This window comes from Carcharodon carcharias, chromosome 2 (assembly GCF_017639515.1).
Source record: "Carcharodon carcharias isolate sCarCar2 chromosome 2, sCarCar2.pri, whole genome shotgun sequence".
Classification (NCBI taxonomy): Eukaryota; Metazoa; Chordata; class Chondrichthyes; order Lamniformes; family Lamnidae; genus Carcharodon; species Carcharodon carcharias.
Window position 1 is genome coordinate 234,770,525 of NC_054468.1, and position 21,605 is coordinate 234,792,129.

At 49.4% G+C, this 21,605-nt stretch overlaps 2 protein-coding genes across 5 annotated transcripts in view; both read right to left on the reverse strand.

The window, feature by feature from the left end:
• Positions 1-206: 206 nt before the first annotated feature.
• LOC121272029 lies at positions 207-3,195 on the reverse strand. Of its 2 annotated transcripts, none has more exons than XM_041178405.1 (2): positions 3,126-3,195; positions 207-3,059 (listed from the first exon to the last, which is right to left on the reverse strand). In XM_041178405.1, exon 2 carries the CDS (start codon positions 3,018-3,020, stop codon positions 249-251), a length of 2,772 nt encoding a protein of 923 aa, XP_041034339.1. In that variant the 5' UTR covers positions 3,021-3,059; positions 3,126-3,195; the 3' UTR covers positions 207-248. The 2 variants fall into 2 exon arrangements, with proteins under 2 accessions (XP_041034339.1, XP_041034347.1); XM_041178413.1 differs by lacking the exon at positions 3,126-3,195 and having other exon boundaries at positions 217-359; positions 453-3,086.
• Positions 3,141-21,605, reverse strand: part of LOC121272039 (E3 ubiquitin/ISG15 ligase TRIM25-like) — a 66,609-nt gene continuing 48,144 nt past the window's right edge. For 2 of the 3 annotated variants that reach the window (XM_041178433.1, XM_041178424.1), the window contains 5 exons: positions 21,072-21,305; positions 16,743-16,986; positions 6,465-6,560; positions 3,971-4,054; positions 3,141-3,667 (listed from right to left, as the gene is read on the reverse strand). In XM_041178433.1, the coding sequence (XP_041034367.1) occupies positions 3,141-3,667; positions 3,971-4,054; positions 6,465-6,560; positions 16,743-16,986; positions 21,072-21,305 (1,185 nt within the window). The remainder of the gene's footprint in view (positions 3,668-3,970; positions 4,055-6,464; positions 6,561-16,742; positions 16,987-21,071; positions 21,306-21,605) is intronic. The other variant, XM_041178443.1, reaches the window with a different exon arrangement.

The window sequence follows — 21,605 nt, forward strand, 5'->3', positions numbered from 1 at the left end:
TCCCCCCACACCTCCTCCCTTACTCTCCCCCCACCCTCCACCCCCACCCTCCTCCTCCCCATAACCCCTCGTCCCCAACCTTTCTCCCCCACCCTCCTCCCTCACCCTTCGCCCACCCATCCTCCCTCACCCTTCAACCCCACTCCTCCTCCCTCACACACACTACTTCCCTCTCCCTGTATCCCAAATTCCCTCTCCCTGATATCCCCTCCTTCCCTCCCCATTCCCTTCCATCTCCCTCTCTGGACTCAGTCAGGTGCCACCCTGATCAATCTAATGTCCCTGTTGATAATTGTGAGGTTCAGGCTCCAGTTCTGGATCTGGATCTTGGGGTTCAGGCTCCAGTTCTGGATCTGGATCTTGGGGTTCATGCTCCAGCTCTGGATCTGGATCTTGGAGTTCAGGCTCCAGCTCTGGATCTGGATCTTGGAGTTCAGGCTCCAGATCTGGATCTTGGAGTTCAGGCTCCAGTTCTGGATCTGGATCTTGGGGTTCAGGCTCCAGTTCTGGATCTGGATCTTGGGGTTCAGGCTCCAGTTCTGGATCTGGATCTTGGGGTTCAGGCTCCAGTTCTGGATCTGGATCTTGGGGTTCAGGCTCCAGTTCTGGATCTGGATCTTGGAGTTCAGGCTCCAGTTCTGGATCTGGATCTTGGGGTTCAGGCTCCAGTTCTGGATCTGGATCTTGGGGTTCAGGCTCCAGTTCTGGATCTGGATCTTGGGGTTCAGGCTCCAGTTCTGGATTCGGATATTGGGATTCAGGCTCCAGTTCTGGATCTGGACCTTGGGGTTCAGGCTCCAGCTCTGGATCTGGATCTTGGGGTTCAGGCTCCAGTTCTGGATCTGGATCTTGAGGTTCAGGCTCCAGTTCTGGATTCGGATATTGGGGTTCAGGCTCCAGTTCTGGATTCGGATATTGGGATTCAGGCTCCAGTTCTGGATTCGGATATTGGGATTCAGGCTCCAGTTCTGGATTCGGATATTGGGATTCAGGCTCCAGTTCTGGATTCGGATATTGGGATTCAGGCTCCAGTTCTGGATTCGGATATTGGGATTCAGGCTCCAGTTCTGGATTCGGATATTGGGATTCAGGCTCCAGTTCTGGATTCGGATATTGGGATTCAGGCTCCAGTTCTGGATTCGGATATTGGGATTCAGGCTCCAGTTCTGGATTCGGATATTGGGGTTCAGGCTCCAGTTCTGGATCTGGATCTTGGGGTTCAGGCTCCAGCTCTGGATCTGGATCTTGGGGTTCAGGCTCCAGCTCTGGATCTGGATCTTGGGGTTCAGGCTCCAGTTCTGGATCTGGATCTTGGGGTTCAGGCTCCAGCTCTGGATCTGGATCTTGGGGTTCAGGCTCCAGCTCTGGATCTGGATCTTGGGGTTCAGGCTCCAATTCTGGATCTGGATCTTGGGGTTCACACTCCAGCTCTGGATTTGGATCTTGGGGTTTAGGCTCCAGTTCTGGATTCGGATCTTGGGGTTCAGGCTCCAGTTCTGGATTCGGATATTGGGATTCAGGCTCCAGCTCTGGATTTGGATCTTGGGGTTCAGGCTCCAGTTCTGGATCTGGATCTTGGGGTTCAGGCTCCAGTTCTGCATCTGGATCTGAGGGTTCAGGCTCCAGTTCTGGATCTGGATCTTGGGGTTCAGGCTCCAGTTCTGGATCTGGATCTTGGGGTTCAGGCTCCAGTTCTGGATCTGGATCTTGGGGTTCAGGCTCCAGTTCTGCATCTGGATCTGAGGGTTCAGGCTCCAGTTCTGCATCTGGATCTTGGGGTTCAGGCTCCAGTTCTGCATCTGGATCTTGGGGTTCAGGCTCCAGTTCTGCATCTGGATCTGAGGGTTCAGGCTCCAGTTCTGGATCTGGATCTTGGGGTTCAGGCTCCAGTTCTGGATCTGGATCTTGGGGTTCAGGCTCCAGTTCTGGATCTGGATCTTGGGGTTCAGGCTCCAGTTCTGGATTCGGATATTGGGATTCAGGCTCCAGTTCTGGATCTGGACCTTGGGGTTCAGGCTCCAGCTCTGGATCTGGATCTTGGGGTTCAGGCTCCAGTTCTGGATCTGGATCTTGGGGTTCAGGCTCCAGTTCTGGATTCGGATATTGGGGTTCAGGCTCCAGTTCTGGATTCGGATATTGGGATTCAGGCTCCAGTTCTGGATTCGGATATTGGGATTCAGGCTCCAGTTCTGGATTCGGATATTGGGATTCAGGCTCCAGTTCTGGATTCGGATATTGGGATTCAGGCTCCAGTTCTGGATTCGGATATTGGGATTCAGGCTCCAGTTCTGGATTCGGATATTGGGATTCAGGCTCCAGTTCTGGATTCGGATATTGGGATTCAGGCTCCAGTTCTGGATTCGGATATTGGGGTTCAGGCTCCAGTTCTGGATCTGGATCTTGGGGTTCAGGCTCCAGCTCTGGATCTGGATCTTGGGGTTCAGGCTCCAGCTCTGGATCTGGATCTTGGGGTTCAGGCTCCAGTTCTGGATCTGGATCTTGGGGTTCAGGCTCCAGCTCTGGATCTGGATCTTGGGGTTCAGGCTCCAGCTCTGGATCTGGATCTTGGGGTTCAGGCTCCAGTTCTGGATCTGGATCTTGGGGTTCAGGCTCCAGCTCTGGATTTGGATCTTGGGGTTTAGGCTCCAGTTCTGGATTCGGATCTTGGGGTTCAGGCTCCAGTTCTGGATTCGGATATTGGGATTCAGGCTCCAGCTCTGGATTTGGATCTTGGGGTTTAGGCTCCAGTTCTGGATTTGGATCTTGGGGTTCAGGCTCCAGTTCTGGATCTGGATCTTGGGGTTCAGGCTCCAGTTCTGCATCTGGATCTGAGGGTTCAGGCTCCAGTTCTGGATCTGGATCTTGGGGTTCAGGCTCCAGTTCTGGATCTGGATCTTGGGGTTCAGGCTCCAGTTCTGGATCTGAATCTTGGGGTTCAGGCTCCAGTTCTGCATCTGGATCTGAGGGTTCAGGCTCCAGTTCTGGATCTGGATCTTGGGGTTCAGGCTCCAGTTCTGCATCTGGATCTGAGGGTTCAGGCTCCAGTTCTGGATCTGGATCTTGGGGTTCAGGCTCCAGTTCTGCATCTGGATCTGAGGGTTCAGGCTCCAGTTCTGGATCTGGATCTTGGGGTTCAGGTGCTAATGCTTGATCTGGATGCTGGACCCTCTGTTGATTTGGAAGGCGGGGAGCAGGGGCTGGGTGAAGGTGGCCTGGAAGTGATGCAGAGGGACAGCGATGTCAGTGATACCATAGAAGGTCAAGGTCTGGCCAGGAATGCTCAGGTAGAGGCCAAGGCACTGGTACGGGGCAGGAACTGGGTCACTTGGTTTGTTAGAGTGCCAGGCAATCCCACTGCCTTCGGCCAGCTCCAGACACCATGAAACCTGGTTGCGCCCCAGGAAGGAGGCAGCACCACGGCTGCTGCGGTTGATTTGGCGATAAGCAAGGCCAACCATCACCGGGGCCCCAGTGATTGACATCTCCCAGTAATAGCGGCCATCAGGGAACTCCTGTTCGCCCAGGACCTGACAGATCCGAGTGAATCTCTCTGCGTGGGCTGGATAATTCTGCAGCTCAGGGTGTGTGTTGACCACACGTCGTCTGGAATCCGACAGATGCAGTGAGTCAGAGGCTGTGTTCGGGTCAAAGGTTATCTCCGTTAAATCTGCATCAAGAGACAGAGAGAGAACCATACATCATGGAGTGATATCACGCTGACTGGCAACACGGGGTTAGATACAGAATAAAGCTCCCTCTACACTGTCCCCATCAAACACTCCCAGGACAGGTACAGCACGGGGTTAGATACAGAGTAAATCTCCCTCTACACCGTCCCCATCAAACACTCCCAGGACAGGTACAGCATCGGGTTAGATACAGAGTAAAGCTCCCTCAACACCGTCCCCATCAAACACTCCCAGGACAGGTACAGCACGGGGTTAGATGCAGCTCCCTTGCTGATACTCACATTGCATGAGTTGTTGCCGGGTCTGTGGTTCTGGAGGAGTCTCCTGGAGGGTTCTGGGTACAGAGAGAGTGAGTCTTTCATCATCTATACAGAGAGAAGTAAAGGGAAAGAATTAGTATTTTGTGTTGCAACATTTCCACCTTAAACTAGAGAAAGCTGTGGATTTGTTTCTGCCCCTTTGTCTTATTGTTATTGTAACACCCGATTGGTGTGGATGTTTCAGGGATTACAGAGGGTCAGTACTGGGGGAATGCTGCACAGTCAGAGGGTCAGTACTGAGGGAGTGCTGCTCTGTCGGAGGTCAGTACTGAGGGAGTGCTGCACTGTCAGAGGGTCAGTACTGTGGGAGTGCCGCACTGTCGGAGGGTCAGTACTGAGGGAGTGCTGCACTGTCCGAGGGTCAGTACTGAGGGAGTGCTGCACTGTCAGAGGGTCAATACTGAGGGAGTGCTGCACTGTCAGAAGGTCAGTACTGAGGGAGTGCTACACTGTCAGAAGATCAGTACTGAGGGAGTGCTACACTGTCAGAAGGTCAGTACTGATGGAGTGCCGCACTGTCAGAGGGTCAGTACTGAGGGAGTGCTGCACTGTCAGAGGGTCAATACTGAGGGAGTGCTGCACTGTCAGAAGGTCAGTACTGAGGGAGTGCTACACTGTCAGAAGATCAGTACTGAGGGAGTGCTACACTGTCAGAAGGTCAGTACTGATGGAGTGCCGCACTGTCAGAGGGTCAGTACTGAGGGAGTGCTGCACTGTCAGAGGGTCAATACTGAGGGAGTGCTGCACTGTCAGAAGGTCAGTACTGAGGGAGTGCTACACTGTCAGAAGGTCAGTACTGAGGGAGTGCTACACTGTCAGAATGTCAGTACTGAGGGAGTGCTGCACTGTCAGAGGGTCAGTACTGATGGAGTGCCGCACTGTCAGAGGGTTAGCACTGAGGGCGTGCTGCACTGTCAGAGGGGTTAGCACTGAGGGAGTGCTGCACTGTCAGAGAGTCAGTACTGAGGGAGTACTGCACTGTCGGAGGGTCAGTACTGAGGGAGTGCTGCACTGTCAGAGGGTCAGTACTGAGGGAGTGCTGCACTGTCAGAGGGTCAGTACTGAGGGAGTGCTGCACTGTCAGAGGGTCAGTACTGAGGGAGTGCTGCACTGTCAGAGGGTCAGTACTGAGGGAGTGCTGCACTGTCAGAGGGTCAGTACTGAGGGAGTGCTGCACTTTCAGAGGGTCAGTACTGAGGGAGTGCTGCACTGTCAGAGGGTCAGTACTGAGGGAGTGCTGCACTGTCAGAGGGTCAGTACTGAGGGAGTGCTGCACTGTCAGAGGGTCAGTACTGAAGGAGTGCTGCACTGTTGGAGGGGTTAGCACTGAGGTAATGCAGCACTGTTGGAGGGTCAGTACTGAGGAGGTACTGTACTGTTGGATGGTCAGTACTGAGGGAGTGCCCCACTGTCAGAGGGGGCAGTAATGAGGGAATGCTGCACTGTCAGAGGGGTTAGCACTGAGGGAGTGCTGCACTGTCAGAGGGGGCAGTAGTGAGGGAGTGCTGCATTGGCAGTGTCGGCAGTAGAGAGGGAGTGCTGCATTGACAGTGGAGGCAGTATTGAGGGAGTGCTGCACTGTCAGAGGGGGCAGTATTGAGCGAGTGCTGCATTGGCAGTGCAGGCAGTATTGAGGGAGTGCTGCACTGTCAGAGGGGGCAGTATTGAGCGAGTGCTGCATTGGCAGTGGAGGCAGTATTGAGGGAGTGCTGCACTGTCGGAGGGGGCAGTAGTGAGGGAGCGCTGCACTGTCAGCGGGGGCAGTAGTGAGGGAGCGCTGCACTGTCAGAGGGGGCAGTAGTGAGGAAGTGCTGCACTATCAGAGGGGGCAGTATTGATGGAATGCTGCACTGTCAGAGGGGGCAGTAGTGAGGGAGCGCTGCACTGTCAGAGGGGGCAGTATTGAGGGAGTGCTGCTCTGTCAGAGGGGACAGTATTGAGGGAGTGCTGCACTGTCAGAGGTGACAGTATTGAGGGAATGCTGCACTGTCAGAGGGGACAATATTGAGGGAGCGCTGCACTGTCAGAGAGGGCAGTATTGAAGGAGCACTGCACTGTCAGAGGGGGCAGTATTGAGGGAGTGCTGCACTGTCAGAGGGGACAGTATTGAGGGAGTGCTGCACTGTCAGAGGTCAGAGGGGACAGTAGTGAGGGAGAGCTGAACTGTTGGACTCTTTAGTTCAAGTTATACAAATGAAGACATTTTATTGCATGAACTTTTACCAGACTTCCATTGCTGAGTGTTAACTCTGTGCATGGACCAGGAAACTAACTTGAACAATAACTCGGAGCAGACCGTATCAGGAGGTAATAACTGGATCTTGTTAACTCCGAGAAAGGGGAGTAAACAACAAATCCACTGGCGATGGTGACTGGCTGATTTCTGGAACAGGCAGCCAAATGGAAATGCTGTTTGCACCCTCGTCCTCGCACACCCTCCCAAAACTGCACTCACCCTGTGAGAAGGGAGACAGAGCTGTGCTGTCCGGTGTGGAGAAATTGTGTGTGGTTGGCTGGCTTTCCAGAGGCTGGGACTGTCCATCCTTCTGAACTGCAAAAAGAAAGCAGAGTTTGTTCGTCTGCAGTATCTGCCCACCGACCTCAAATGGTAACCATGAATGTCTGTACATGTTCCACCGCACACTCTCATTAATCAGGCAGGTCGCTCTGTGCCTGATCAGAACCTGTTGTCAATGTGTTTGCGTCTGAGAAGTAGCAAACACCTTTACCTTCATAAAAGCAAAAAAATTCTGCTGAAAGGTCATTCGGACTTGAATGTGTTCCTCTCTGCAGATGCTGCCAGACCTGCTGAGTTTTTCCAGCTATTTTTGTTTTTGTTTTTGTTGTACCTTTATCATCAGTTAGATATTGGAACAATGTGGCCCCCTCTGAATTCTCCCAATGGACAGAAACTTACCATTCCATCTACTTCAGGATATGTCACGTTATTAACATTTATTATAAGGCACAAGTTTATAATCAGATCAGGTCATCTAACTCAGCACATGCTGCAGAAGGAAACTGAACTCCTCCTGCTCTGTGGGGGTGCTCAGTACCACACTGAGTAGTGTATTTAACAACAGAGTGAGGTCCATCAATTAGTTTAGACTCGTGGCACCACTCAGCTCAGTCTTCAATTCACCAGGGGGAGAGGAGATAGGAATTAGAGACATTTCCGGGGGAGGGAGAGAAGACCTCCAGACAGTCTGGGTGGGGGTGGGGGGTCACAAACTCCAGACAGCCCTGAAGAAAGGAGACTGGAACTCCAGCCAGTGCCAGAGAAAGAGGGAATTTAGGAATGTAGGGCTTAGGAACAGGAGTAGGCTATTCAGCCCATCGAGCCTGCTCTGCCATTCAGTAATATCATGGCTGATCTGGTTGTGGTCTCAAATCCACTTTCCTATCTGTCCCCCATAACCCTCGAATCCCCTGTCAATCAAAAATCTGTCTAACTTTGCGAAACTACCTCAGAAATGCCCCCAACATGTCTGCATGAGTTTGCTGCATCCAGTCCTTTGAGGTGATAAATTGTGCTGGTCAGGTTTTCTAACTGTAAAATCTATTTTTTGACTGTTGCCTTACAAGGGGGAGTATTTGGGAGTCAGGTTAGGTAGGAATTTTAGTATTTACTATAGTATTAAGTAACTGGAATCTTATGTATGTATTTGACATCTTTTCTTTTGTTAATAAATATTTTAATTTAGCTTTTAAAGGTATCTCAAAAACATTGAGTAACAGGTGAAGCTAGCTGTTTCACTCTGCTACTTTGCAGTAGCAACACGAGTGTATTCACCACTAACAGGATGCTGCTGTCAAGCCAAAAAGACATCACACAAATGAGTGATGTGGTATATGGATTTCAGCGTCAGTGTGATGCTGGGTATGTGGGCCGTATGTCTCAAAGACTGGTGGATCGTATCAAACATCATGTCCCAGCCGCTGTTCACAACGGGCAGGGTACAGACCCTACCCAACCAGCCCTTTCTACCAATTAGAGTCAAGCTGCCTTATTTAAACTTCAAGCAATGCTTGATAGTTAACTGTCAGTCCCAATCAACTGCTGCATTCTCCATGGCAATGTCTCTACCAATCAGAATTCACATTACAATCAATCAGCGCACTCTTCTCATACAGCGTAACTATGTTGTTTCCCCCTGACATTGGTATTTTCTTGCGAATTGTCCTGATGAGTGCAAGGTGAAAAGCTTCTACAAAAAATGCCTCTCCTTTTCAGTGATGCTCAAGTTCTGCCAAACGACTAAACAGCTCATGTACAAAGTGGCAGGCAGGTACTGCAAGGGGCTTGTAATGCCACAGCAGGTGATGTGTGCCAGGCAGATCAGATCCACGAGGGAAACTTGGTCAGGTTATCACAACAGTTTTACAACTTGTATTTATGTCAAGATGTGTGCATTGAATTCAGAATTAATAAGTCCACCAAGACCTTCAGAGATTTTTAAAAGCTTGCATGCTGAAATAAGGCACATCAGAGACATCCTGCAGGATCATGACTACCCTGATCACATCAGTTCTTGCTGTATGTCACACACGCTCATGAACAGGCCTAAAACCAAGTAAAAACTGATCCTCTTACTATCTGTTTTTACATTTCTAGCTAGCTTCCTCTCATACTCTCATTTCTTTCTCCTGATTAACCTTTTAGTCATTCTCTGCCATTCTTTATATTCTGACCAATTATCTGACCTGTAACTCATCTTTGCGCAGTTATATGCTTTTTCCTTAAGTTTGATGCTTTCCTTAACTTCTTTAGTTAACCATGGATGGTGGATCCTCCCCTTAGACTTTTTCTTTATAGTAGGAATGTACTCATTCTGAATATTCTGAAATATTCCCTTAAATGTCTGCCACTGCTTCTCTATTGATCTATCCTCTAGCCTTAGTTTCCCAGTTCACTTCAGCTAGCTCAGCTTTCATCCCCACATAGTTGTTCTTATTTAAGTTTAAAATACCAGCCTCAGACCCACCCTTCTCCCTTTCAATCATATTGTGTTCGCTGCTACTGAGGGGTGGCTACACTCTGAGGTTGTTAATTAATCTTGCCACATTATATAATACTAAGTCTAACAGAACCTTCTCTCTGGTTGGTTACAGAACATGCTGCTCTACGAAACTATCTGGAAAGCATTTTAAGAACTCCTCATTCAGGATACTACTGCCAATCTGATTTTTCCAGTTTATATGTAGATTAAAATCACCCATGATTATTGCCGTCCTTTGGTTACAAGCACACATTTCTTCTTTTATATTTTGTCCTACATTGTGGTGACTGTTAGGGAGCCTGTAGACCCCTCCCACTAGTGACTTCTTTCCCCTACTATTCCTCATCCCCACTCAAACCAATTCTACATCCTGATCTCCTGAATCAAGGTCATCTCTAACTATTGCAACAATGCCCTCTTTGATTAACCGTGCTACCCCTCCACCTTTACCGAGCTTCCTATTCTTCCTGAATGTCATATACCCCCTCAATATTCAGCACCCAATCCTTGTCCTTTTTTTTTATTCATTTGGGGATGTCTGCATCGCTGGCTGGGCCAGTATTTAGTTACCCTTGAGAAGGTGGTGGTGAGCTGCCTTCTTGAACCACTGCAGTCCATGTGGTGTAGGTACACCCACAGTGCTGTTAGGGAGGGAGTTCCAGGATTTTGACCCAGTGACAGTGAAGGAACGGCGATATATTTCCAAGTCAGGATGGTGAGTGACTTGGAGGGGATCTTCCAAGTGGTGGTGTTCCCATCTATCTGCTGCCCTTGTCCTTCTAGATGGTAGTGGTCGTGGTTTTGGAATATGCTATCTAAGGAGGCTTGGTGAGTTCCTGCAGTATATCTTGTAGATGGTACACACACTGCTGCTACTGTGTGAGAATGGTGGAGGGAGTGAACATTTGTGGATGGGATGCCAATCAAGTGGGGCTGCTTTGTCCTGGATGGTGTTGAGCTTCTTGAATGTTGTGGGAGCTGCACTCATCCAGGCAAGTGGGGAGTATTTCATTTAACTCCTCACTTGTGCCTTGTAGATGGTGGACAGGCTTAGGAGAGTCAGGAGGTGAGTTACTCAGCGCAGGATTCCTAGCCTCTCACCTGCTCTTGTAGCCATAGTGTTTATATGGCTGGTCCAGTTCAGTTTCGGGTCAATGGTAACCCCAAGGATGGTGATAGTGGGGGATTCAGTGATGATAGTGCCATTGAACGTCAAGGGGTGATGGTTAGATTCTCTTTCATTGGAGATGGTCTTTGCCTGGCATTTGTGTGGTATGAATGTTACTTGCCAATTGTCAGCCCAAGCCTGGATATTGTCCAGGTCTTGCTGCATTTGGACATGGAATGCTTCAGTATCTGAGGAGTTGTGAATGGTGCTGAACATTGTGCAATCATCAGCGAACATCCCCACTTCTGACCTTATGAAGGTCATTGATGAAGCAGCTGAAGACGGTTGGGCCGAGGACACTACCCTGAGGAACTCCTGCAGTGATGTCCTGGAGACCTCCAACAATCATACATGGACAAAAGAACTGAACTCCTGAGGTGAGGTGAGAGTGACTGCCCTTGACATCAAGGCAGCATTTGACCGAGTGTGGCATCAAGGAACCCTAGCAAAACTGGAGTCAATGGGAATCAGGGGGAAAACTCTTCGCTGGTTGGAGTCATACCTAGCACAAAGGAAGATGGTTGTGGTTGTGCTAAGTGTGACTCCAACCTGCAGCCAGGTCTCGGTACTGGCTATCAGATCAGATTTATTTACTTTAATGTGCACTAAATCAATCCATTTACTTTGTTTTGAATGCTACGTGCAGAGATTATTACCTTTGAGGTTCTGCTTCTTAATTTAGTACCTAGTTCCTCATACTGACTTTGCAGAACTTCCTAGTGCTACCTATGTCATTGGTACCTACATGGACCACGACAACTGGACCCTCCCCCTCCCACTGCAAGTTTCTCTCCAGCCCTGAGCAGATGTCCTGAACCCTGGCACTGGGCAGGCAACACAGCTTTCTGAACTCTCGCTCTTTGCTGCAGAAAACAGTGTCAACCCTCCTCGCTATGCTGTCCCCTACCACCGGTATATTTCTGTTTGCTCCCCTGGCTTGAATGGTTTCCTATACCATGGTGTCATGGTCAGTCTGGTGTCATCCACCTTGCAGACCTCCATTTCGTTCACACAGGTTGTGAGCACCTCAAATCTGTTTTGACAACTGCAAAGTCTGAGGCTCCTCCACGACTGTCTGCTCGGTCCCATTACCTGCATCACTCTCGATCACATCCTCCTGTCCCTCACTGCTGACCAAAACAGATGACCCTATTCTGAGAGGTATGACTGTCTTCTGGAATAAAGCGTCCAGGTATTTCTCCCCCTCCCTTATGTTGTGCAGTGTCTGCAGTTCAGCCTCCAGATCAATAATCCCGATCCGGAATTCCTCAAGCTGCTTATACTTCCTACAGACCTGTTTGTCCTAGATCACCTTGGCATCCAAAAGCACCCACATTCCCCAGCTGCAACATAACACCTGTCCTTCCATTGTTAGTTTTGTTATTTAGTTAACTTAATTTAATTACTTACTTAATTAGCTTAAAGGATAAAAGAGCATGAGAAGAGCGGAGACACAGAAGATACTAGCTAGAGGAGAGTGGAATCAATGTCTGCTGCCCTTTGCTGTTTCTTAGCTCCACCCAAACAGATTCCACACATTGTTCTTCCGATATGAGATCCTCCCTTACTAATGCACTGATCCCATCCCTTATTATCAGCACAACTCCACCTCCTTTCCCTTCTTGTCTGTCCTTCCTAAATATCCTTGAATATCCTGAATATCCTTGAATATTCAGTTCCCAGTCTTGCTCACCATGCAGCCATGTTTCTGTAATAGTAATTATCTCAAACCCTTTTACCTCTATTTGTGCCTTTAGATCATCTACCTTATTGTGAATGCTGCGCACATTCAGGTAGAGAGTGTCCTTAACTTTGTCTTTTTGACATCATTCCACATTCGAAGCATACTCAATGCTCTGCTTTGTTTCTCCTACCTTCTAGTCTCACTACTACTTCCTGTTCCTGACTTTAATTTCTTCCAATCTGGGTCACCCCTCAGATTCCCACCCACATGACAAGTTAGTTAAAACCCACCCCAACAGCATCAGCAAATCTCCCAGTGAGTATATCAGTCCCAGTCCTGTTAAAGTGTAACCTGTCCAGCTTGTACAGGCCCCACCTGCTCCAGAACTGATCCCAATGCCTGAGAATTCTAAGGCCCTCCCTCCTACACCAGTTCTCCAGCCATGTATAATCGATCAATCCTCCCATTCCTTTGCTCACTAGCACGTGGCACTGGGAGTAATCCTGAGGTTACTGCTCTTGAGGTCCTGCTTTTTAATTTCCTTCCTAACTCCCTGAAACCTGCTTTCAGGACCTCATCCCTCTTCCTGCTTATGTCACTGGTAACAATGTGGAACATGACTTCTGGCTGATTCCCCCTCCCCCTAAAGGCCGCTCCATGACATCCTTGACCCTGGCACCGGGGAGGCAACACACCATCCTGGAGTCACGTTTACTGCTGCAGAAACACCTGTCTGATCCCCTGACTATGGAATCCCCTTTCACTATTGCCTTTCCATTCTTCTTCCCCCACCACCACCGACTGTACAGCTCAGCTGCCCACGGTGCAATGGGCTTGGCTGCACACCCTGAGGAACCATCGCCAAAATGGAAAACCAATTAGCAAAGAGGATAGACTCTGGGGACTCCTGCACTGCCTGCCTGGTTCTCTTAGACTGCCTGGTGGTCACCCATTCCCTCTCTGGCTGTACGCCTCTGACCTGCAGTGTGACCACCTCTCTAAATGTGCTATCCACGTGGTCCTCTACCTCGCAGATGCACAACAGGGACTCCAGCTGCCGCTCAAGTTCCGAAACCCGGAACTCGAGGTCGTGCAGCTGGTGACACTTCCTACAGATGTCTGTTGGGCACATGGTGTGTCCACGACTTCACACAAACCACAGGATGTACACTCCACTTGGCCGAGCTGACCTGCATCCTGGAAATCCAAAAACTATTTATTACAGTAAGTAGAATGAGCAGAATAAATTACTAATAACTTAACTTTACTACACTTATGTTAATTTTATCTTACTTTGATTTACTTTATTTCACTTTGACTTGATTGAACTTTACTTGCCTATTGGTGGTGTTCCTTACTGAAATCCAAGTAGCTACGTCTCCGTTATGGCAATTAAATCATTTACCTCAATTTTTGCATTCAAATCATCAACATACATCCAGATAGAGTGCCTTTAAATCTGGTTTTCTTAACATTATTCTCTATTCTGATGCTCACCGGTGCTTTGTCTGTCTTCTATTTTTGTTTTCTATTTTTATACTTCTTTTTACTAGTTTTGCCTCCTTCCAATCTGAGCTCCCTCTCAGGTTCCCATCCCGGTGCCAATCTAGTTTAAACCCTCCCCAACAGCACCAGCAGATATCCCTGTGATGTTAGTTCCAGTCCTGCTAAGGTGCAACCTGTCCATGCTGTACAGGTCTCACCTGCCCCAGAACCAGTCCTAATGCCTCAGAAATCTGAATCCTTCCCTTCTGCACCAGTTCTCAAGCCAATATCTCTACTGTCCTACCTTTTAACCTAGTTCCCCAGTTCACTTTAACCAGCTCTGCTTTTGTACCCTTATTATTATCTTTATTCCGGTTTAAAACACTAGACCCACACTTCACCCCTTCAAACTGAATATGAAATTCTATCATGTTATGATTGTTGTTACCATGAGGTTATTGATTAATCCTGCCTCATTGCTCATTACCAGGTCTAGAATAGTCTGCCCCCTAGTTGGCTCTAGGACATACTGCGCTAAGAAATTGTCCCGAATACCACTCCGTGAACTCATGTTCCAGGCTACCTTTACCAATCTGATTTTCCCAATCTATATGTAGGTTAAGTCACCCATGATAATTGTGGTACCTTTCTGACATGCCCTATTTATTTCTTCCTGTATACCCTGTCTTTCAGTATAGCTACTCTTAGGGACCTTTAAATGACTCCCACAAGTGACCTCTTACCTTTCCTATTTCTTATCTCTACCCAAATTGATTCTACATCTTGCTCTTTTGAGATAAAGTCATCTTTCACTACAGTACTAATGACGTTCTTAATTAACAGAGCTACCCCACCACCTTTACCATTCTTCCTATCTTTTCAAAATGTCAAATACCCTTGAATATTTAGGTGCCAGTCTTGGTCACCCTGCAACCATGTCTCTGTAATGGCTATGAAATCATACATATTTATTTCTATCTGTGCTAACAATTCATCCATCTTGTTATGAATAATGTGTGCATCCAGATACAGACCCTTTAACTCTGCTTTTTTTTATACCATTTTTGCAATCTCTGGCCTTATCTGTTGGCACACTCTTAAGTTTGACACTCTGTCCCTTCCTGCCACACTCTGGTTATCATTACTCAAATCACTACCCTGCTCTATCACCTCGTTGTTACCCTTTGATTTGCTAAATATCCTTTCACACAATCCCTTCCCCACCAATATTTAGTTTTAAGACCTCGCTACTGCCCTTATTATATGACTCACCTGAACACCAGTCCCAGCACAGTTCTGGTGAAACCTGTCCCAACGGTACAGCCTCTACTTTCTCTAGTACTGGTGCCAGTGTCCCAGGAATCAAAACCCGTTTCTCCCACACCAATCATTTAACTCCCTAACCCGATTTACCCTACACCAGTTTGCTGGTGACTCAAGTAATAATCCCGAGATTATTACCTTTGTGGTTCTGCTTTTTAATTTAGCCCCGAACTGTTCATACTCCCAGTGCAGAATGTCTTCCTTAATCCTACCTATATTGTTGGTACCTACATGGACCACAGCAACTGGATCCTCCCCTCCAACTGCAAGTTCCTCTCTTGTCCTGAACCCTGGCACCAGGCAGGCAACATAGACATCTGGATCCAGGCTTGTGACTGCAGGGAACTGTGTCAGCTCTGCTCGCTATACTGTCAGCTACTACATTCCCATTAACTCCTCCTGCTTCAGTGATTTCCTGTACCACAGTGCCATGGTCAGTTTGCTGGGCCCCTGCTTCCATCCCCACAAGATGCAAGACCTCAAGCCTATTTGGACAATTGCCAAGGTGAAGGCTCCTCCACTTCGATCCCCTTACCTGCCTCACTTGCAGTTGCACACTCTTAAGCCTGGTCACTGACCAAATCAAGAGACCCTAACCTAAGGGGTGTGACCACTTTCAAGAATGAAGTGCCCAGGTAACTTTCCCCCTCCATAATGCATCACAGTGTCTGCAGCTCAGCCTCCTGCTCAATGGCTCTGAGCCGAAGACCCTCAAGCTGCTGACACTTACTGCGGACATGTTTGCCAGGGATCATGTTGGTGTCAGGAACTACCACATTCTGCAGTCTCAACACATCACCTGTACTGCCATCTTTATTGTGTTTTAATGAATAATTATTTTCTTAAAAACAAGAAAACTGCGGATGCTGGAAATCCAAAACAAAAACAGAATTACCTGGAAAAACTCAGCAGGTCCGGCAGCATCGGCGGAGAAGAAAAGAGTTGACGTTTCGAGTCCTCATGACCCTTCGACAGAACTTGCGTTCGAGTCCAAGAAAGAGTTGAAATATAAGCTGGTTTAAGGTGTGTGTGTGGGGGGCGGAGAGATAGAGAGACAGAGAGGTGGAGGGGGGGTTGTGGTTGTAGGGACAAACAAGCAGTGATAGAAGCAGATCATCAAAAGATGTCAACGACAATAGTACAACAGAACACATAGGTGTTAAAATTAAAGTTGGTGATATTATCTAAACGAATGTGCTAATTAAGAATGGATGGTAGGGCACTCAAGGTATAGCTCTAGTGGGTTTTTTTTTATATAATGGAAATAGGTGGGAAAAGGAAAATCTTTATAAATTATTGGAAAAAAAAGGGGAAGGGGGAAACAGAAAGGGGGTGGGGATGGGGGAGTGAGCTGACGACCTAAAGTTGTTGAATTCAATATTCAGTCCGGAAGGCTGTAAAGTCCCTAGTCGGAAGATGAGGTGCTGTTCCTCCAGTTTGCGTTGGGCTTCACTGGAACAATGCAGCAAGCCAAGGACAATGCTTGCTGCATTGTTCCAAATTCCCAATTCACACACGGTGACAAGCTGCACTCAGTGATGAGCTGCTGCCTTTGTGCTTGCTTACTTATACACAGGGAGCTAGGAATTCCAGACACCCCGGAGAGAGGCAAAATGTGGTCCTTTAGGATTGGGGCCTGATTAATTGGCACTCACCAAGGCTCCTTAGACAGCACTTTCTAAACACATGACCACTACCATCCAGAAAGACAAGGGCAGCAGATACATGAGAACATCAGCACCTGGAAGTTCCCCTCCAAGTCACTCACCATCCTGACTTGGAAATATATCGGCCGTTCCTTCACTGTCGCTGGGTCAAAATCCTGGAACTCCCTCCCTAACAGCACTGTGGGTGTACCTACACCACATGGACTGCAGCGGCTCAAGAAGGCAGCTCACCACCATCTTCTCAAGGGCAACTAGGGATGGGTAATAAATGCTGGCCCAGCCAGTGAAGCTCACATCCCATGATTGAATTTTTAAAAACTGATCTGCGATTGTACCAATCTGCCATGGCACTGAGCCACTGAGGGCACACTGAGTGGCATTGGCACTGACTGATGAGTGTACTTACCTGTGAGGGTACTGAGCTGGATGACACTTGGCTGGAAGGCACTAACCATTGGACGCACTGACTGGTACTGATCTGTGGTGGCACCGCTGGGCAAGTTAAGCTGGATGAAAACATCTAGGTGGTGTTTCAGCAGGTCTGATAATGCTTTTGTTGCTGTACTCAGTTTGTTCAGGTGCTCTGGGACCTCTGACTGGTTGGCTGGACACAAACAGCTGTCAGGGGTCATCTTCAATGTCTGTGATCTCTGAGGAGATGGAAGGAGAGAACACACAAGGTGTTTGTGTAATTAGTCACTGAGCGCAAGAGTGGAAATGAAGAACCATCACCAATGGAATGAACATCTGACTTTTCGAAAGGATAGAGGGATTAACGCAGGGTTATATTTTTATAACAACACAGTTTGTAACATCTTCTCTGACCTCTTTGCGTCTGCTTTTTGGGATAAAGATTTCAGAGAAGGAGTCCTGATTGTGAATGCCTATTAGTTCAGGCTACAGTTTTTATAGTTCAGTCAGGTGAAGGCCTGTAGGTCTAAACACTTTCTCAGCTGCTGCAGAGAGCTCTTGGCTCGTGGTCAACCCGGAATAGACAGTGACAATGACTCATGGGGGTCAGCCTCAAGCAACATTCATTACAACCAAATAAAAACAGCAAACCCATTCACAGGGCCTCGGGGGAGCAGCTCTGACTGGGTTGCTCTGTGGGGAGACAACATGGATTCAAGGGGCTGAATGGCCACCTCCTATGCTGTAAATGAGTCTAAGATTCTAAACAAGACAGAATTGAGACTTGTAGACAACATCTGCTATGTGCAGTCAATGGTCCCACATGAAAAGAAACTTGATGAAGACTGTCAGGTCCTACTGGCCGTGATGATGACAAGATATCAACTCTTATTGGTCAAGCTGATGAGGAGATATCAGCTCCTATTGGTCATAATGATGAGGAGATATCAGCTCCTATTGGTCGTGATGAAGAAGAGATATCAGCTCCTATTTGTCGTGCTGATGAGGAGATATCAGTTCCGATTGGTCATAATGATGAGGAGATATCAGCTCCTACTGGTTGTGCTGATGAGGAGATATCAGCTCCTATTGGTCATACCCTTCTTTCCTGCAGCTCGAGCTCTGTGGGTAGCTCGCTCATTCACTTCTAAGTCCAAAGTTCTTAGGTTCAAATCCTCTTCAGAGATTTGAGTGCAGAATATAGGCTGCCAAGGTACTGAGGGAGTGCTGCACTGTCAGAGGATCAGTACTGAGGGAGTGCTGCACTGTCAGAGGGTCAGTACTGAGGGAGTGCTGCACTGTCAGAGGGTCAGTACTGAGGGAGTGCTGCACTGTCAGAGGGTCAGTACTGAGGGAGTGCTGCACTGTCAGAGGGTCAGTACTGAGGGAGTGCTGCACTGTCAGAGGGTCAATACTGAGGGAGTGCTGCGCTGTCAGAGGGTCAGTACTGAGGGAGTGCTGCGCTGTCAGAGGGTCAATACTGAGGGAGTGCTGCACTGTCAGAGGGTCAATACTGAGGGAGTGCTGTGCTGTCAGAGGGTCAGTACTGAGGGAGTGCTGCACTGTCAGAGGATCAGTACTGAGGGAGTGCTGCACTGTCAGAGGGTCAGTACTGAGGGAGTGCTGCACTGTCAGAGGGTCAGTACTGAGGGAGTGCTGCACTGTCAGAGGGTCAGTACTGAGGGAGTGCTGCACTGTCAGAGGGTCAGTACTGAGGGAGTGCTGCACTGTCAGAGGGTCAATACTGAGGGAGTGCTGCGCTGTCAGAGGGTCAGTATTGAGGGAGTGCTGCACTGTCAGAGGGTCAATACTGAGGGAGTGCTGCACTGTCAGAGGGTCAATACTGAGGGAGTGCTGTTCTGTCAGAGGGTCAGTATTGAGGGAGTGCTGCACTGTCAGAGGGTCAATACTGAGGGAGTGCTGCACTGTCAGAGGGTCAGTACTGAGGGAGTGCTGCACTGTCAGAGGGTCAGTACTGAGGGAGTGCTGCACTGTCAGAGGGTCAGTACCAAGGGAGTGCTGCACTGTCAGAGGGTCAGTACTGAGGGAGTGCTGCAACATCAGAGATTCAGTACTGAGGGAGCACTGCACTGTCAGAGGGTCAGTGTGGAGGGAGCACTGCACTGTCAGAGGGTCAGTAATGAGGTAGTAAAGCACTGTCAGAGGGTCAGTACTGAGGGAGTGCTGCACTGTCAGAGGGTCAGTACTGAGGGAGTGCAGCACTGTCAGAGGGTCAGTACTGAAGGAGTGCTGCACTGTCAGAGGGTCAGTACTGAGGGAGTGCTGCACTGTCAGAGGGTCAGTACCAAGGGAGTGCTGCACTGTCAGAGGGTCGGTACTGAGGGAGTGCTGCACTGTCAGAGGATCAGTGCTGAGGGAGTGCTGCACTGTCAGAGGGTCAGTACTGAGGGAGTGCTGCACTGTCAGAGGGTCAGTACTGAGGGAGTGCTGCACTGTCAGAGGGTCAGTACTGAGGGAGTGCTGCACTGTCAGAGGGTCAGTACTGAGGGAGTGCTGCACTGTCAGAGGGTCAGTACTGAGGGAGTGCTGCACTGTCAGAGGGTCAATACTGAGGGAGTGCTGCGCTGTCAGAGGGTCAGTATTGAGGGAGTGCTGCACTGTCAGAGGGTCAATACTGAGGGAGTGCTGCACTGTCAGAGGGTCAATACTGAGGGAGTGCTGTGCTGTCAGAGGGTCAGTATTGAGGGAGTGCTGCACTGTCAGAGGGTCAATACTGAGGGAGTGCTGCACTGTCAGAGGGTCAGTACTGAGGGAGTGCTGCACTGTCATAGAGTCAGTACTGAGGGAGTGCTGCACTGTCGGAGGGTCAGTACCAAGGGAGTGCTGCACTGTCAGAGGGTCAGTACTGAGGGAGTGCTGCACCATCAGAGATTCAGTACTGAGGGAGCACTGCACTGTCAGAGGGTCAGTGTGGAGGGAGCACTGCACTGTCAGAGGGTCAGTAATGAGGTAGTAAAGCACTGTCAGAGGGTCAGTACTGAGGGAGTGCTGCACTGTCAGAGGGTCAGTACTGAGGGAGTGCAGCACTGTCAGAGGGTCAGTACTGAAGGAGTGCTGCACTGTCAGAGGGTCAGTACTGAGGGAGTGCTGCACTGTCAGAGGGTCAGTACCAAGGGAGTGCTGCACTGTCAGAGGGTCGGTACTGAGGGAGTGCTGCACTGTCAGAGGATCAGTGCTGAGGGAGTGCTGCACTGTCAGAGGGTCAGTACTGAGGGAGTGCAGCAATTTCAGAGGGTCAGTACTGAGGGAGTGCGGCATTGTCGGAGGGTCAGTACTGAGGGAGTGCTGCACTGTCAGAGGGTCAGTACTGAGAGGGTGCTGCACTGTCAGAGGGTCAGTACTGAGGGAGTGCGGCATTGTCAGAGGGTCAGTACTGAGGGATTGCTGCACTGTCAGAGTGTCAGTACTGAGGGAGTGCTGCACTGTCAGAGGGTCAGTACTGAGGGAGTGCTGCACTGTCAGAGGGTCAGTACTGAGGGAGTGCTGCACTGTCAGAGGGTCAGTACTGAGGGAGTGCTGCACTGTCAGAGGCTCAGTACTGAGGGAGTGCTGCACTGTCAGAGGGTCAGTAATGAGGGAGTGCTGCACTGTCAGAGGTGGTAGCCATGATGAGACATTAAACCATAGCCCGACCAGCCCTCTCATGTGGATTTAAAGATCCCATGATGCTATTTGAAGTACAGCAGGATTCTCTCTGGTGTCCTAGCCTTATATTTATTCCTAAATCAGTGACATAAAAACAGGTTATTGCTCATGGTCACTCAGCTCTTTGTGGGATCTTACTGTGTACAAAATGCCTCCCAGGACAACAACTAAACTTCACAAGTCCTTTGCTGGCCATGAAGAGATCTGGTACGTCCTGGAGCTGTGAAAGTTGCAGCAATAATAACCTTCCTTACCCTTAAGAGTTTCCAAACGGCAAATTTCATTAAACAACCCCTCACCCCCGGGGGGGGGGGGGGGGGGGGGCGGGGGAGATGGGATAGGGAGAAGGTGAGTGGGAGTAGAGGAGGGGGAGAAATGTGAGGGAGGGAGGATGGGGCAAGGGGGGGTTGGGGGAAGGGGGAGTGGGGCAGGGAGGGCCGAGAGAGAGGGGGAAGGGGAGCAGTGAGAGAGACAAGGGTGATGCGGGGGGAGAGGTGGAGGGGAGGGAGATGGGGGGAAGGGGAGAGAGAGGGAGGGAGGGGGGGGGAAGTGAATGAGAAAGTGGCCAGGTAAACTGGGAGGAAAGGGAGATAAGGGGAGAGGGAAGAGAGAGGATGGGGGTGGGTGGTGGAGACACCGCGTCCTGTCCTGCGTTTACCTCCAACAAGAGCAGATGATTTTGATGATCGAGTAACGTTTGCAGCTCCAGCTGTTCCTGGCTCAGCTGCAGCCTGTCCTCGTCGAGTTGCCTCAGTGTCGATTCAGACTGATTGAGAAGCTCTCCCTCTGCTCTGTGCAGGAAATCGCTGACCTTACATCCTGCTCTTTCCACCTGTACCAACAGCTGAGCAAATTCCTCCTCCACTTCCCCTCTGAGTCGATGTAAAGACGCCTGTCGGAAGATGAAGAAGGAATTTTCTCGAAGGGGTACACGAGCATGTGACATGGGGCAAATCAGTCAGCAAGATAAGATTGTCCTGCAAGCCCCACAGGCCTGGTTTTGAATCTCGGAGGGTGGGGGGTTATGATTGAAGGAATGGGAGCAGAAGGTAAAGTCACACGGGATCAGAGATGAGCTGGCAGGATGGATACAGAATTGGCTTGGTCATAGAAGACAGAGGGTGGCAGTGGAAGGGTGCTTTTCTGAATGGAATGGTGTTCCGCAGGGATCAGTGCTGGGACCTTTGCTGTT